The 15,291-nt window shown below is 39.7% G+C and overlaps 1 protein-coding gene across 2 annotated transcripts in view; it reads left to right on the top strand.

Annotated features, from left to right (window-relative positions):
- Positions 1-15,291, top strand: part of UNC5C (unc-5 netrin receptor C) — a 374,301-nt gene that overhangs the window by 239,866 nt on the left and 119,144 nt on the right. For both annotated transcript variants that reach the window (XM_014528684.1, XM_005880661.2), the window contains exon 3: positions 10,064-10,207. In XM_014528684.1, the coding sequence (XP_014384170.1) occupies positions 10,064-10,207 (144 nt within the window). The remainder of the gene's footprint in view (positions 1-10,063; positions 10,208-15,291) is intronic.

Genomic DNA, 15,291 nt, shown 5'->3' on the forward strand with positions numbered 1-15,291 from the left:
GAATGGTGTCCCGGATCAGGGTGGGGATCCCACTTGGGTGCCTGGCCAGCCTGGATGAGGGGCTAATGGCTGTTTTCAGGCTGCCCGCACCCCCTTCAGGGTGGCAGTCCCACTGGGGTGCCTGGCCAGCCTGGATGAGGGCTGTTTTCAGGCGGGCCAAGCCTGCAACTGAAGCTCCCAGTCTCTCCTTTTTTGCTTTTTGTTTTTTATTCTGGGATTTATTTGCCTTCTGTAATTGAGACTTTGTTGCAGCTCCAGCTCCTATGCCAGCTGTCTGAAAGCAGGTCTCTGGGGTTTGTTTCACTTCTATAATTGAAACATAGTTGCATTTTGGAGCTGTTGCTTTCAGGCTCAGAGCCGGGCGCAGCAGGCAGGGAACCTTGGCTTCCTCCATTGCCGGGGCAACCAAGCCTCATGTTCGCTTCAGCTGCGTGGCTGCCAGCCGCCATCTTGGTTGGCAGTTAATTTGCATATCACCCTGATTAGCCAATGGGAAGCATAGCGGAGGTATGGTTAATTACCATGTTTGTCTATTATTAGATAGGATAAATTACATGAAATTAGGATACATAGAAATGCATGTTGTTAGATTTAGATAATTATTAAACACTACTTTTGAAAAAAAGTTTGAATTATACATTCATATATATATGTATATATATCCTATCTAGCTAATAAAGAGGGAATATGCTAATTGACCCTCACACCATCACAAAGATGGCGGTGCCCACAGCCAATAAGGAGGGAATATGCTAATTGACTGCCCCGCCCTCAGAGATGGCGGTGCCCACAGCCAATAAGGAGAGGATATGCTAATTGACTGTCACGCCCTCAAAGATGGTGGCACCCACAGCCAATAAGGAGGAATATGCTAATTGACTGTCACACCCTCAAAGATGGCAGTGCCCACAGCCACAAGATGGCCGGCAGGGGAGGGCAGTTGTGAGCGATAAGGCCAGCAGGGGAGGGCAGTTAGGGGGACCATGCCTGCAGGGGAGGGCAGTTGTGGGTGATAAGGCCAGCAAGGGAGGGCAGTTAGGGGTGACTGGGCCAGCAGGGGAGGGCAGTTAGGGGGACCATGCCTGCAGGGGAGGGCAGTTGTGGGTGATAAGGCCAGCAAGGGAGGGCAGTTAGGGGTGACTGGGCCAGCAGGGGAGGGCAGTTGGGGGCAATTGAGCCAGCAGGGGAGCAGTTAGGCATTGATCAGGCTGGCAGGGGATTGGTTAGGGGGTGATCAGGTTGGCAGGCAAAAGTGGTTAGGGACAATCAGGCAGCCAGGCAAGCAAGCAGTTGGGAGCCAGCAGCCCCAGATTGTGAGAGGGATGTTCGACTGCCGGTTTAGGCCCAATCCCGCAGGCCTAAACCAGCAGTCAGACATCCCCTGAGGGGTCCCAGATTGGAGAGGGTGCAGGCTGGGCTGAGCTGGAGCCTTCAGTCTTTGCTCCTCACTCCAGCGGGAGTCTTCAGTCTCCGGCCAGAGGCCAGAGCTGCTCCTGTAGCTCCTTCCACCCCCCACCCTCCCCCTCATAGCTTGAACTCTGCTTCTCTTGCAGACCTCACCGATGGGCTCCTGGGTTCTAGGGGGCCACCTTGCCTGCAGCCCAGCTTTCCGTTCATGATCACGAACACGGGCCGCAGGCAAGGCGACTCCTGGGTCCTGGGGTGCCGCCTTGCCTGCGGCCCGGCTTTCTGATCATGATCACCATCACGGGCTGCAGGCAGGGTGGCTCCTGGGTCTGGGGCTGCCGCTTTGCCTGCGGCCCAGCTTTCAGATCACGATCACCATCATAGGCCGCAGGCAAGGAGACTCCTGGGGTGCCGCCTTGCCTGTGGCCTGGCTTTTCGATCACGATCACGATCACGGCGGCAGGCAAGGCAGTTCCTGGGTCCCGGGCGGTCGCCTTGCCTGCGTCCTGGCTTTCCAGTGGCTACTGGGGTCGCACAACGGGGTCTGGATGGTGGCTCCTGGTGTCCTGCCCTGCCTGCAGTATGCAAATTATCCGCCATCTTTGTTGGCGGTTAATTTGCATATCACACCGATTAGCCAATGGGAGGCATAGTGAAGGTACAGTCAATTACCATGTTTGTCTATTATTAGATAGGATAAATTACATGAAATTAGGATACATAGAAATGCATGTTGTTAGATTTAGATAATAATATTTTGTACTCCAAATATCCTTCATATTTGCATCTCTAAGCTTGATGGTGGCTGGAAAGGAAAGGGAAAATGGTGTTATGGTGTTAAATATTTTAACATTTGTCACCATTTTAACATTATTTTGCAATTAAAATTTCAAGTTTTAAGAGGAAAAACTGAATTTATATATGGTTGCTATATAGCTTTCTAGAAGTCTCCTCCTTCCAGATGAACAATCAATGAATATTTTCTTCTCAGTTCTAGACAAAACAAAAATGTAACAACAACAACAACAACAAAAATACACAGACCCTCATTGGACACAGGATATCAGACAGAACCAAGTGACTAGAAACTACCACATAAAAAGGAATCAAGTCAATGACCTAGATATGAAATACTCCCAAACAAATCCCTTGAACCATTCAGTCCCAGTCATGTCATCCTTTAACTTTTCAGTAAATTGATCTGGATCACAAAGACAGTAAATGTAACTGAAACAAAATTATACTCATGATAAATCTAATACACCAATAAGTTCTAATTCCCAATTACACAAAGTAATTTTAGTTAATTAGATGGTCTATTTACATATTAAATATTACATTAAAAATTTGAGGAAAACATTTCAGAGGAAAGTTTGTAAATTATGTGTCCACAATGTCTCCTTTTCCAGATGTAGTTTAAAGGTTGGCAGATGACTTCATGTAACATGAAACAGTGTCTTGATTATGAAGTCCTGCCTTTTAAGCCATCATATTTTGATTATTTTAGTGAGTTACAAATTGTGAAAATAATTGTCAGTTGTTATGGCATGACATTCTTTTAAATAATGATGGTGTTTTGTGTGGTTTAATTTATATTAAGACATCTAGAACTGATATGTTTCATATTTTAGACCATATTAGTGAAAACTAATATGATTAGGCTCTGGAAGAAAACATGAAAAAGAGACCACACTAATTCAATAAAATGTAATATATTCCAGAACATCCCTACCTGCAGTTTTGTACATTGTCCACCAACCCCTAACTGTGAATGTATCATAATGAGATTTTGCCCAGTGACCCCTGTAGCTCTTCGCGCAATACGAAGAGGGTGGGAGGGAGTCTGCAGAACATGATATCTCAAAACTTCAATTTGCCAGATGAAAGACAAAGCAACTAGGAGGGATGAGAAATACAACTCAGGCATCTAAGTCTAACGTGGGGCTAGGCTGCTTTTTAGTGAAACATACATGGGGTATCAGAAGGTACAAATTTAATAGCCACATTTAAAAAAAACTTTTAGGATGATGCATAATTTTTTAAATACCACTTCAGAGCCCAGCCAGCGTGGCTCAGTGGTTGAGCATCTACCTATGAACCAAGAGGTCACAGTTTGGGGACATACCTGGGGTTGCGGGCTCAATCCCCAGTGTGGGGCATGCAGGAGGCAGCTGATCAATGATTCTTGCTCATCATTGACGTTTCTATCTCTCTCTTTCTCTCCTCCCCTCTCAGAAATCAATAAAAATATTTATAAATAAATAAATAAACAAACAAATAAATAAATATCACCTAATAAATAAGATAAATGACCGCTGAAGGCTGTAGGTGATATTTGATCCATCTTTACATTACTGGAATTAAATGTAATTTTGACATTCATGGACTTTTCATACCTGTTGGAAGCATTATAGGTTACATTTCTGGGGGAATATGGATCGTGTTTTAAATAATTATACTACAGGATTCATCATGTACTTGTGATCCCTATATAGTATTCTCTTTAAAAAAACAGCACCTTTGTTGGCGGTTAATTTGCATATCACACCGATTAGCCAATGGGAGGCATAGTGAAGGTACAGTCAATTACCATGTTTGTCTATTATTAGATAGGATAGTAAGTTAGGTGTTTAATGGAAAATATTAAGGAAGAGTAATGCATTTGCTATCTTAATGGAATATGCTCTGTCCTTCCAAATTAAACAAATTACCTTCATATTTTCACAAAGTTTCTCCTTTATATTTTAAAGAACATTGACACACAAGTCAGAGGTAAATTACAAAAAGCATTTAGTTCCCATTTTGATCTCAGAAATGCTTCTTGAAACAGGGTTTTATCACCAAAGGTAAGAACAGGAATTAAATGATGGGCCAAAGCAGGTAGGATTAATTTCTATCAACTCATTACAACTCTATATGTAAGAAAGAATATTTTGTACACTCACACTCCAAATATCCTTCATATTTGCATCTCTAAGCTTGATGGTGGCTGGAAAGGAAAGGGAAAATGGTGTTAATTGCCACTATATTTTAACATTTGTCACCATTTTAACATTATTTTGCAATTAAAATTTCAAGTTTTAAGAGGAAAAACTGAATTTATATATGGTTGCTATATAGCTTTCTAGAAGTCTCCTCCTTCCAGATGAACAATCAATGAATATTTTCTTCTCAGTTCTAGACAAAACAAAAATGTAACAACAACAACAACAACAAAAATACACAGACCCTCATTGGACACAGGATATCAGACAGAACCAAGTGACTAGAAACTACCACATAAAAAGGAATCAAGTCAATGACCTAGATATGAAATACTCCCAAACAAATCCCTTGAACCATTCAGTCCCAGTCATGTCATCCTTTAACTTTTCAGTAAATTGATCTGGATCACAAAGACAGTAAATGTAACTGAAACAAAATTATACTCATGATAAATCTAATACACCAATAAGTTCTAATTCCCAATTACACAAAGTAATTTTAGTTAATTAGATGGTCTATTTACATATTAAATATTACATTAAAAATTTGAGGAAAACATTTCAGAGGAAAGTTTGTAAATTATGTGTCCACAATGTCTCCTTTTCCAGATGTAGTTTAAAGGTTGGCAGATGACTTCATGTAACATGAAACAGTGTCTTGATTATGAAGTCCTGCCTTTTAAGCCATCATATTTTGATTATTTTAGTGAGTTACAAATTGTGAAAATAATTGTCAGTTGTTATGGCATGACATTCTTTTAAATAATGATGGTGTTTTGTGTGGTTTAATTTATATTAAGACATCTAGAACTGATATGTTTCATATTTTAGACCATATTAGTGAAAACTAATATGATTAGGCTCTGGAAGAAAACATGAAAAAGAGACCACACTAATTCAATAAAATGTAATATATTCCAGAACATCCCTACCTGCAGTTTTGTACATTGTCCACCAACCCCTAACTGTGAATGTATCATAATGAGATTTTGCCCAGTGACCCCTGTAGCTCTTCGCGCAATACGAAGAGGGTGGGAGGGAGTCTGCAGAACATGATATCTCAAAACTTCAATTTGCCAGATGAAAGACAAAGCAACTAGGAGGGATGAGAAATACAACTCAGGCATCTAAGTCTAACGTGGGGCTAGGCTGCTTTTTAGTGAAACATACATGGGGTATCAGAAGGTACAAATTTAATAGCCACATTTAAAAAAAACTTTTAGGATGATGCATAATTTTTTAAATACCACTTCAGAGCCCAGCCAGCGTGGCTCAGTGGTTGAGCATCTACCTATGAACCAAGAGGTCACAGTTTGGGGACATACCTGGGGTTGCGGGCTCAATCCCCAGTGTGGGGCATGCAGGAGGCAGCTGATCAATGATTCTTGCTCATCATTGACGTTTCTATCTCTCTCTTTCTCTCCTCCCCTCTCAGAAATCAATAAAAATATTTATAAATAAATAAATAAACAAACAAATAAATAAATATCACCTAATAAATAAGATAAATGACCGCTGAAGGCTGTAGGTGATATTTGATCCATCTTTACATTACTGGAATTAAATGTAATTTTGACATTCATGGACTTTTCATACCTGTTGGAAGCATTATAGGTTACATTTCTGGGGGAATATGGATCGTGTTTTAAATAATTATACTACAGGATTCATCATGTACTTGTGATCCCTATATAGTATTCTCTTTAAAAAAACAGCACTATTTGTGGAGCCTGACCACTCTTATGAAATTAAAATTATGCTAGAGATAAGGTATAGATGTCAATTAGCAGATTTTATTGCCATAATCATGGATAACCTCACCACAATCCAACCAGAGAGTTGCACTTGCATCTGAATTTTTAAAATCATTTGAAACTCCCTATTAACAAGTGCATATTTGTACTCATTATGAGACTTCTTGGTATATGATGCTAATTACTTTCCTGCACTCTGGTTCCCAAACCACAATGAATCCTATTATAAAAGCAAATCACTGCAAACTTCAAACAACATGCCTCCTTGAGACGCCACTATTAAAGGAAGAACAGTGATGGGAAGTCTTTGATGTTATCAGATGTGATGGGAAATGCACATTTGTGTTTGAGTAAGTCCTGGAGATTGAAGCATTTCCTCCCCACCTTTAAATAACCTGAAACCAATTTCAAGTTCCCAAATGCTCTTCAAAGCAGCCCGCCTTGGAAGTAATGCTGATGGCATTTCAAATTTCAAGGCAGCCTGTTTTTTCTGTCTCAAGACTTCAAGCGGATTTGCAATTTTACTTTCCATGAGAAAGGATATTACCTGCTTTTACCCACACCACTGGCTTCTGGTTTGATGAGCGAAATGGGATAGGGAGTGAATGTACCCGTGGTAATGAAAAGGTGGTATGTGACCAAGTAGCTCAGAGTTTGAATAATGCAGCAGGTTCTCAGGGATTCTAAGCTGTGTTTAATTACTTTGTGTTCAGTTCTTTCTTGTTCTTGTGTTGTTGACCAAAATTTGGAAGTAATCTTTGAGCCTGTGGTAGGACAACTGTACGCAACTGCAATCCATCCCCTTCTGAATGGGGTGTCTGTGAGGCTGAGGACAAAAATCGGTGTGTGCTTGACTCCAGCACCCACAGGGAGCTTGGGCCACACAATTCAGAACATTCAGACTATGAATAATTCCTGTACAGGAGGGTCGGTCTGTGGCTTCTTAAAAGGCTTCAGATCCGTGGTCAGTAGAATGTACTTGAACTAAAAGGTTACAGTGGCCCTAGTGACGTTCCCCTAGCATTTAATTAGGTTTCCTGTAATTGCTTTAAGTAAAAGGGGTGAGGGGAATGAAACCTAAAGTTATCATCTTGGGGCAGAAAATATTTGTATGTGGTTTTATATCCTGAGCCCATTTGTGGCTGCTCTGCATTTTGGAAAGAGCCATAATAGGTCTAAGGAAATACAGACAGCAAGTTTATCAGCCCTTTGGTGACTGTAAATTACTGCAGCAACTTTACAGGAAGAGCTTTGTTTCCAGTAAGTGAATTTCTGCACCAAGAGAGAAGGTATAAACAAGTAAAACAGGCAAAAGTATTCAACACCAGAAAGTGGAATTTTTAAAAAGGTGGGGGGAGGGATGGAAATGGGGTGATCCATCTTTGCATGGATTTCTAGATGTCGGGAAAATGACAATAGTTACAATAAGATAGGAAATGAGGGGCTTAGGCAGGGGCCAGGAAAGAGGAAGGAAAGTAGTATTTGCTACTAAATTGGAATTTTTGTTGTGGAGGATATTTTGTTAGTTGGACATTGGCTAAAATATATACTAATCTCTTCATAGGGGAGTGAGGGATTGGAATATTCCAGTTACTTGAAAAAGAATTTTAAGCTGATCATTATATAAACATAAGAGAATTACTAACTTTCAAAATAATGTTAAGTATACTCAGTAAGTCTTGACAATATAGACTTACCCCTCAGGGTCTTTCCCTGACTGAGGATTATAAAACCCACTTTCCTGGGCTTCATCCCAGTTCAGAGACTCGTGAATGAACCTAAGGGCTTGGTCATTTCTGTGACTCGAAGTCCCATCAGCTTTTGTTGGAAATATTGTTTATTCTCCAGTGGGTCAGCAACTACTTTTATTGGGTAATTGTTAGTTTCCCTGAGTGCTGTTATCCTTGGTTTTTAGGGTAAGTTCTGGGATACTTTTTTTAAAATCTCTAGATGACACCCTTTTCATGTCACCTGTACCAAGAAGTCATAATCAAACATTTTAAGAAATCATAACTTTGAGGAACTAATTAAACTCCAAAGAACCAATTAAACTATATATAATACTTAGCACATACATTACATACGTATTTTTAAAAATTATCATCTGATTATATCATCTACTTGCTTAAAACAATTTAATAATGTCCATAGATCTCAGGAAGAAATTAAAAACCCTAACCATGCTATACGACAGTGGTTCTCAAACTATAGCGTGCATCAGAGTTCTTAGAGATTTTGTTAAAACACAGATTGCTGGGCCTGATTCTCAAGGTTATTGATTCTGAGTCTGAAGTGGGGCCCAAGAATTCACATTTCCAACAAATTCCAGGTGATGTTAGCACAGCTGTACTGGGGTCCACATTGAGAACCACTAGTCTACAAGACTGTGTAAAAACTGGTCCCCTTCTCATCTCTAGTTGCATCCATGCCATTATTTTCTGTGTCTGGGGCTTATCTTCTCCTGGAACCTCAGTCTTCCCATTCTCTTTCCTGCTTCTTTCCATATGCCCTGTCACTCTCCCCATATAATTTAACAAACATAATTCATATTGGGTCTTTTATTCCCCTTGTTATTCATTTTGTGTCCCTATATGTCTCCTTTGCAGCACTGAACACAATTATGATTAAATAATAAATTGTACGATCTGTAGTTAATATGTTCCTTCTTCACAATAATATCAGTTCATTGAGGAAAATCACCATCTTCCTCATCATTTCCCAACAGCCTAGGGCAGTGTCTTTTATATAATGGATACATAATAAATATTTGTTCAATGAATTAATAAATGAATGAATGAATGAGTCGACGGTAGAAAGTAATATGTTTAAACTTTCTTCCTGTGCTCATACTTGACGCAGAGCAAATTCTTCTACTCCCCAAGGGTGCCCTGTTAGTTCTCTCAATAGACACTCCATCTGGAAAGTGCAAGTTCAGTCTCTAGGAGAACTGACAGTCACGCACATCTATCTTGTAGATCTCTGTTGTTGCTCAGTGCAAAGATGCAAACTGCAGAATGAATCTCTGAAATAGGCTTTGAATCCTCAAGATAAACACCCCTAAAATGATAATCCCAGATTCTCAGTTAAATTTATGTTATTTAGGATTACGTAATTCTTTGAAACAAATTCTAAGTATTTGAGCATTTTAGCTGGAGACCACTTTATCTTTAACAGGATTTTGGTTACATCACAATTATAGAGAAACATTTGTGCTATTAAAATATTATGCCTGAAAACCGTAAAGTCATACATTCTTTGGATAGAATAGTAGAGGTTTGTTACCTGGGGCTACTATATCTTTCCAGAAAATGTGTGCCTAATAACTGAAACACATCTGCTAACATAATTTAATTGTTAAATAATCACCACATATTTATAAATTACTTGCTGATATGATAAAACCTGATATGTAGGTATACATATTTCTAACTTATGCACTTATGATTATAGTTTTAGGTGGTTCCCTCTCATTTCATGTGAACTAAATCTTCTTAAGAAGATTTAGATCTGTAATTCTCTGTACAGCATGTGGGTCTCTTACCCACAGCCTATGTAATTGAGGTAGAATCCTTAGAAGCTGTGAAATTCAAGTTCACATTTAAATATACAGGAGGAGATAACTTGGTAGAGGATGACTATTAGGCCATATGAGGAAAAGCGTAATTTTGTGGAATAATAGATCTTCACTTTCATCTTCTGATGAATCCAGAAGATTTGAAAAAGCAAATAAGAGAATGAAAAAGTTGTGAGTCAAGTTACTGGAGCCAGAGGAAAATCAGAGGAGATGAGAGGCAATATCTGGGATGTTGATCTATGGCATCAGGAAGGATCACGGAGTGGAAAAAAAGTGTGGTATGATGTTTTGTATTTCTTTAGTACAAATCTTCTCCAGACTTAATTCTTCCTTTCTTTGATTAGGTCTCATTGTCCGGGAAGTGAGCATTGAGATTTCGCGCCAGCAAGTGGAAGAACTCTTTGGGCCTGATGATTACTGGTGCCAGTGTGTGGCCTGGAGCTCAGCGGGCACCACCAAGAGCCGGAAGGCCTACGTGCGCATCGCATGTGAGTCATTGTGCACGGACCCTGTGGGTGTGGGGGGGCGGTGGGATATGGGAAAATTTAGAGTGTGGCTGCTCTAGCATCAAAAAAACCTGGTCAAAAATGGCTCTCAGATTTCTGCATTTGAGCACTTTTCCCTTAAGTCAGCAGAATATTACTATTTTTTGTTTGTTTGTTTGTTTGTTTCAAGGCACTGAATAGTTTTCCTTTTGGAACATGAAAAAAATAGTGCTACTTCAAAAAGACTCTGATATTTTGAAAATTTGGTAATAATTAGGTTATGGGAAAACCAACTATATTCCTTTAATGAGTTTATGCTGCCAATTTAAGACAATGCTGACTAGATTTGCTATTGGGAACAAAGATTACCCAGACAAAGCTTCTCTGTTTATTTTGGAAACATTCTACTGCATCAGAATTACCACTATTCTCCACGCTGTGTTAATTTCTAGAGTACTCATGTTCAGGGAGAGGTTCAGCAGTGCCTCACAAAAAGCGTTGTATAATCAAATCAATGTTGAAAATACCCCCTTTTTTTTGGCCAAAGTTATAGAAGTTTCTTCATTGCAGAACTTCCCAGATTCTTTAATATGCTGATGTTTAATATGCTAAGTTGATGTACTGGTATGGTATTATTATCCCCAAAAGGAGATATAGCCTGCAGCTCTTTCTGCAGACTCCTTTTTTCAATGAATACTATTCACATCCTGAGCAGCATGAATGCTGCTATAATCTGTTTTAAGGTTCCATTTTGAGAAATTTTCTCAAGTATGAAACCAGAACTTACAGTCCATGCAAGTTTTATTTTCCGAACCCCTTCTGAGCAGCAGAATGCTGCTATAATCTGTTTTAAGGTTCCATTTTGAGAAATTTTCTCAAGTATGAAACCAGAACTTACAGTCCATGCAAGTTTTATTCTCCGAACCCCTTTGCGGGTCTGCATTTTTCTAAATCCCTTTTTGTGGCAGATGTCAATATCACTTATCTCTATTGTGTCTAAGTTTCCAACAGTACTGGCTCGGGTGCTTCCCCAATTCCATACTTGCCTCTTCCTTCCTTTCACCATGAGGTAGACCACAACCATTGTAAATACATCCAAGTTAGTGTTTGGGCCTCAAGCCTTTGCCCTCCTCCAACCTTCTTCCATATTACCACACATTCAATCTTCCTAAAACTCAGGCCTCATCGCATCTCTCCCTGCTTAAAATTTACAGGGGCTCATGTGAAGAGTCAAAATTCCTTACAATGGCATATATCATTATGTTAGTGTTTTAGGGCTGCCAAAACAAAACACCACAGCAGTGGTTCTCAACCTTCCTAATGCCACGACCCTTTAATACAGTTCCTCATGTTGTGGTGACCCCCAACCATAAAATTATTTTCGTTGATACTTCATAACTGTAATTTTGCTACTGTTATGAATCATAATGTAAATATCTGATGTGCAGGATATATTTTCATTGTTACAAATTGAACATAATTAAAACATAGTGATTAATCACAAAAACAACATGTAATTATATATGTGTTTTCCGATGGTCTTAGGCGACCCCTGTGAAAGGGTCATTCGACCCCCAAAGGGGGGTTGAGAACCGCTGCACCACAGAGTGTGTGGATTAAACAACAGACAAGTCTTTTCTCACTGTTCTGGAAGCTGGAAGTCTGAGCTCAAGATGCCAACAGTAATGATTTCTTGTGAAGCCTCTGTCCTCGGCTTGTAGATAGTCCTCTTTCCTCTGTAAAAGTCCAGGTCCAGCTTTCTCTTCTTAATATGATTACTAGTCATTTTACCTGGCCGGTATTGCTCAGTGGTCAAGCATCAACCCAAAAACCAAGAGGTCACACTTCGATTCCTGGTAAGGCCACATGCCTGGGTTTCTGGCTCCATCCCCAGTGGGAGCGTGCAGGAGGCAGCTAATCAATGACATTTCCTCTCTCATCGATGTTTCTATCCTTCCTCTCTCTCTAAAAATCAAAAATAAAAACAGTAAAAAAACTATTAGTCATTTTGAATTAGGGCCACCCTAAGGCCTCATTTTAACTTAATTACCTCTTGTAAGGCCTTTCTCCAAATAAAGTCTATCGATGTTTCTATCCTTCCTCTCTAAAAATCAAAAATAAAAACAGTAAAAAAAACTATTAGTCATTTTGAATTAGGACCACCCTAAGGCCTCATTTTAAGTTAATTACCTCTTGTAAGGCCTTTCTCCAAATAAAGTCATAATCTGAGGTACTGGGGATTAGGACTTCAACACACAAATTTTAGAAGATACAACGCAGCCCATAACACCATATTTCATGGTTTATATATCCAGCCTCTGTTTTCAACTCTGACCACAAAGAATTTCTTCATATTAAGCATGCTACATTAGAAATACGTTGATTTCTATGCTTTCCAGCAATTGATCATACTGAAGGATGTCACCCTTCTCTTACTTCCCTTCATTATTTGTAAAAAGTCAATTATTTAACAAATATTTAGCAAACATGTTGTCTGTTCTTGGACCAATTGTAGGTATTTGATATGGTATGAACGCCCCCCCCCCCAAAAAAAAAAAGTGATGATCCCTGCCCTCATGGAGCTTGTGTTCTGGTGAGGAAGGGAAAAATCTAATAAATAATAATCAGGTACAAACCAGTGGTAAGTTCTATGAACAAAGCAAGAAATGGTACTAAGCAGTGCTGCGGGGTGGTGTTCAAGGAAGGCCTCAGGAAGAAGATGGCAATTGAAGGAACCTGAAGGAGGAGAGGGAGGGAGTCTGGCAGAGGGAACAGCAAGTTGGAAAAGTATGGATGGATATCCTGAGGCAGAAGGCAGGCCAGTGCCAAGAAAACCACATTGGCCACAGTGGCTGGAAGAGACTGAATGAGAGGAGACTCCTGCATGAGCAGAGAAAAGTAAGGTATGGAGACATACGTAATACTTTCAACAATAAAGATTAAAAAAGTAACAATAATTAGCCCTAGCCAGTTTTTCTCAGTGGATAGAGCGTCAGCCTGCAGACTACAGGGTCCCTGGTTGGATATCATGGTTACAGGCTTGATTCCTGGCCCTGGTCAGGGCACATGCAGGTTGATGTGTCTCTCTCACATCAATGTTTCTCTCTCTGCCTCTCCCCCTCCTTTCCCCTCTCAAGATTAGTGGGAAAATATCCTCAGGTGAGGATTAACCAAAAAAGTTAAAATTAAAATAAAAAATAATAATGAGGCAAAATTAATTTTGAAAATATATTATTTAGTTATTTAACTGATATAAACAAGTAATAAACACATTTTTCCCATACCAATCCTTGAGATCTGGTGTGCTTACGCCAACAGTACTTCTCATTTAAACGTAGCCACAGGTCAGTTGCTCAAGAGGCACGTGTGCTTGGTACTGGGCAGATGGGTTCTAGAATAATGATCATTATGGAGGCGCTGTTCCAATTAACTTTATTTTTTTTCACCTCAGTTAGGCACCTTTTTCTTTTATGGTGAGAATACTTAAGATCTACTGTCTTAGAACATTTCAAGTATACAATATGGTATTATTAACTATAGTCACCATGCTCTATATTACATTGCCAGAATTTACTCATCATATAATGGAAAGTTTATAACCTTTGACCAACATTTACATGGATTATCTCATTCCATCCTTGGGACAACTCTATGTGATAGATCTTATTATCATCATGCTACAGATGAGTAAATTGAGAACCAACAGATTAAAAATCTTGCCTGAGGCATGGAGCTTGGAATAGATGACAGATCTCTGAGGGGAGGAGGTTAGGATCACCTCTACAGAGGTGTAGACCTTGACCAATTTACCTAAAACCTACTGACCTCAGCTCTGTCATTCTCCTAACCCCAAGCCTGCTTTTTTTTTCCTTGAGAAAATTTCTCTTAATCATTATTTTTTTTTCCTTTTTATGTTGACTGTGTGAATCACTATAATATAAGCTTCACAAAGACAGGCACTTTATTTTCTTCATTATATCCCTGTGAAAATTAAGAAACAGAAACCTCATTTAAAATGCATTCAGGAAGCAGGAAGAGAAAACTCTCAGGTATGGGCACCCAACTGACCCCAACAGGAAGTGACTTGCTGCCTGAGACCAATTCCAGCATGACAGCAGGGCTGCATCTGGGAATGGCTGAAGGCATTTCCCCAAACCTGAAAAGGGATTATTGCTTGGCTGCCAGACAGCTAAAAGGCATCTTAATCTACATGTTATTGCCTCCTACTGGCCAAACACCTGAACAGCCATAGGCTAATTCCCCCATTCTGACAATGGACTCTGTAGGAAACCCTGACCCTTTGAAGTGTATATCTCTGCCTCCCCTCAGGACAAATTGTGTTAATAAAAAGCATGGGGTCCTGAGACAAGGAGACCTGAGAATTTAGATCTTGGATCTTAGCTCCTTTAGCTAAGCTCCTCTAACCCCCAAATGCCTTTCAAAATTATACTTCGTCTCTGGACTCTTATTTAAAATCTACACACAGCCTTCTCCAGATTCCTGAACCCTTCTTGATGCTGGGACAAGAAGCCCGGCAACCTGCCTTGAATATTGGATAAGAAGTGATACTACTTGACCATCTCAGCAGGAGGAAGAAAATTCCTCTTTGCCCATAACAGTTCAGCCAATGGGAGAATGATATAACTCAGCCAATGAAAAGTCACTATACTTCAAACTTTCCATTTCCTCCAATGGACTCTTTATCTACAATATACCCTCCCAAGTCTGTAAAAGAGCATACCTCTCCTTTGTTTCTCTGAATTGGCCATTAGACTGCATGTCCTGAATTGCAAGTGTTTGTTCTCAAAAAAGCTATTTTGCTGCAGAAATATCTGGGTGTCTATTTGTTAAAGGTTAACATCCCCAATACCTAAACATAGTTCCTTGCATGTAGATGGCGCTAGGTAAATGAAGACATATAAAACTGAAATTAAATTGAAAACATATGATAGGGCAAAGTGATGATGCTATTGAATGCTAATCATTTGTTCTTTTTATTGCCCAAGGAATTTAATGCATTTATTACCCAAGGAATTTAAGGACATCAGATAGCCTGAAGTGATTGCCTCTGTGCTCCCCCTCCCCCG

Source organism: Myotis brandtii, unplaced genomic scaffold (genome assembly GCF_000412655.1).
Source record: "Myotis brandtii unplaced genomic scaffold, ASM41265v1 scaffold645, whole genome shotgun sequence".
NCBI classification, from domain to species: Eukaryota; Metazoa; Chordata; class Mammalia; order Chiroptera; family Vespertilionidae; genus Myotis; species Myotis brandtii.